Below are 3,028 nucleotides of genomic sequence, written 5' to 3' on the forward strand. Positions count from 1 at the left end.
CTCCTCTCCTGCCTCGCTGACCCCTCCGCCTTACCCCCTCCCCTTGCGCATGGCAGGGGTCCGACAGCGTGGGAGGGAGACGACAACCACCGGGTGACTAAGTGCCAGAGCAGTGGACCGAGGCAGGCCCCCCCGCGGGTGCCTTAAAAACTGACCCCAACCCCAACATTACATCTCTAGATTACAAAAAAAGATAAAAAATTACAAAGAAAACTTAGATGACGACTAATGTTTAGCAGCATTTCCTTTGATGGGTTTGTCAACAATAAGTTATTCGCCGTCGCCGGTGGAAAGAAGACAGTTTACTTTACAAACTTTAACATTTCTAGTTACCACAATTAAAAGTGCTACAAAATGCTGATTAACATTGTTCGTAATTTATAGTTTTCTTTCTATGGGAAGGCACACTAAGTACACTCCAACCGCAACTAGCTAGAGCAAAGAAGCCAACATAAAACATGAAATCACACAGAAGAGCACGTATCCAAATCCGCTCGTCAGAGGATGTCGCTATTTTTAAGCAATGCGACAGCGGATTGGATACTGCGCACGAGAAAGGAGACAGTTGTGCAAGAGAGGGCCCAGAGACACCGTGGCTGGTCTACGAAAAATCTACACCAGACGACACGGCGCTTCTGGCTCTCGAAAAATGAAAGAAGAGGTTGTAAAACTCCTGCTTCACTCTCCAACTACCAACCTATTGTTTAAAAAAGTCAGCTCGACATTCAAAAATGAAACATCTCCATCACCCACAACCCACACAACACAAAAAGAAAAAACAGGAATTAAAAATATATTAATACACCAACAATGCAATGACCACCATCAACCAACACTATCCATTACAACCATAAAAAAACACCAACCATTAACCAACAGCAACAACAACAAAATGTGAAAATGTCCTAAGTAGTGTGGTCCATGCAGTGAGAGGAGAGGCTACACGCACGCTCTCGCTACGCTACCTGTGTTGCTGGCGGGCAGAGGGGGGAGGGTTCGGACACGGGCCTCCTGGGGGACCACAGTCCTCCTCGGCGGCCACTCAAACTGGGGCCGCCTTCGGGGCTCGAGCCGAGCCGTGAACGACTGCGGATCTTCAGGGGCACAAGACACAACAAGCATGTTCACGTTCCATTCGACTTGAGTGCAAATTATTTTATAGAAAATTATATTAAAATCTTTTGGGGTTGCGTTTTTAAAAATTATTTTTGAATCATTCCGTTCTCAAAGTCACAGTAAGTTTGTGAACATATCCTGGAAAGCTGATATCCAAGACAGGACATAATATGACCTTCCCTCGAACTACACGGTATTAGCTTTCCTGGGATATAAGATTAGCACATGGCATACGAGACATAGTTAGTAGGAACCTTATTGGACTAACTAGAACGCTATCTAACCAACTACGGTACCAAGGGATTTGTTCAGTCAGTGTTCGTCGAGGCCTTGAGTTGGAACTTGCGTGGTTGCCCCACGTAGAGTAGAGTGCTTGCTGTGCAAGAGGTGGCGTGGCGCGTCTGGGCGAGTCGTGTGATGGCTGTATTTGTTCGTCGGTTACGAGTTCTGGCTGATTCACGCGACCGAAAATACTCTCTTTGAGTGGGATCATCTGAGCGTTGTAAACCATAACAATGAAATGTTGTGAGTCGCTGTTTAATTTATCGGCCTCGAATAGCTGGCGCTGGCACCGGCGGCGCGAGGCACAAGGCACTGGAAAACCACCTCTGACCCTCCGCAGAGCCGATATTGGCCACCCGCCAAGTCACAAAACGATTCTTTTCTCTCGCTTTCTCACTCTCTATCTCCTTCGCACAACAACAACCCCTTGAACCCTATTCCCGGGGCACGTGGCATGCTTTGAGCGGTAGCCGTTCAAAGGACCCTCCGCTTCGCTTTCACACAATAGGTTTCTCTCTCTCTCTCCAACTCTTTCTCACACAGACACGCAGGGGCAATAACACACGCACGGCACGGCAACTATTATTTTCGAGTTTGCATTTCTTTTTCTGAATCTCTCTTTCATCTGCTTGGAGGTGAATGGCGCGATCATCCCTTCTCCACCCGCCCCGCCACGCCTCGCCCTCCAATAACACCAGCGCCGTTTAGCCGCGCGAAGACCCGGCCGGGGCGACAGAGGAACACTCCTGGGCTGGGCCGGCTGCCAGAGCGGCGGGGGCGCGGCGGCGTGGTGGAAAAAAGGCTCATGAAAATCCGTCGTGGGCTGCGCAAATTAGAAAGACCGGGCCAAAGTCACATCCGTGACCAATAATAAGACCTCATCCTGCCCGGCTGCCCGGCGGCGACCAGCGGAGTGACACGCGCGGGGAGGACTCTGAGCGCACCCAGAAGACGCAAATTTGTATTACAAATGGCAACAAAATGTTGCAAAACGCCCTCTCGGGGCAGTTCAGGGACGCTTCGGTAGCAGTTTGGCAGCGCCAACGTATTTGGGTGTCGCCACACTGATTCGTTCGGAATAAACTAATTCGCCTCAATTCGGTGTCGAATTGCGAACCTAAAATTAACTTTTTATCAACTTCTCATGGGTAGCGCCTTTTTGGGTGCAAATTGATTAATAACGATCCTTTCTAGCTCCACGTGCTCCTATCCAACGCGTCAACGTGGAACCTCATCATAAACCAATTATGGCATAGTGGCTCGGCTGTTCAGTAAACGACCGTAAATAGACCGCTTGTGTGACAGTTCTTGAAACCCGACCTCATCATCTGCTTAATCTTCGTTCGGCACGGTGCAAACTTACTCTCAAACCTGCACTGATGTATTTATTAGTAGCTTATAAAGAATTTTACGCAGTGGAAATGCTAAAAAGTGGTGTAAAATAAAATCAGGAATATGATGAGAGTGTGGCGTAGCATTTCTTGTTCACTCTCTTTCGTTCGGGTGAGTTTTGAAGTGGCTGGGCGCCGTCAGGAGGGGCAGTCACCTCTTCGAAACCAGGCCTCGACAGACAGGAGCCTGTTCGGGTTCGGGGAGAAAAGGTGTTTGGCGATATTTGAAGAGGGGGGAG

General features: G+C 48.8%; 1 protein-coding gene across 3 annotated transcripts in view; it reads right to left on the bottom strand.

The window, feature by feature from the left end:
- The window catches only part of LOC113212862 (uncharacterized), a gene marked incomplete at its 5' end in the record, with an annotated part of 12,523 nt that overhangs the window by 5,763 nt on the left and 3,732 nt on the right, over positions 1–3,028 (bottom strand). For 2 of the 3 annotated variants that reach the window (XM_052263856.1, XM_052263845.1), the window contains 1 exon segment: positions 966–1,094. In XM_052263856.1, coding sequence (XP_052119816.1) covers positions 966–1,094 — 129 coding nt within the window. 3 annotated transcript variants of the gene reach the window in all.

Source organism: Frankliniella occidentalis, unplaced genomic scaffold, assembly GCF_000697945.3.
Source record: "Frankliniella occidentalis isolate FOCC.00 unplaced genomic scaffold, Focc_3.1 Scaffold2, whole genome shotgun sequence".
NCBI classification, from domain to species: domain Eukaryota; kingdom Metazoa; phylum Arthropoda; class Insecta; order Thysanoptera; family Thripidae; genus Frankliniella; species Frankliniella occidentalis.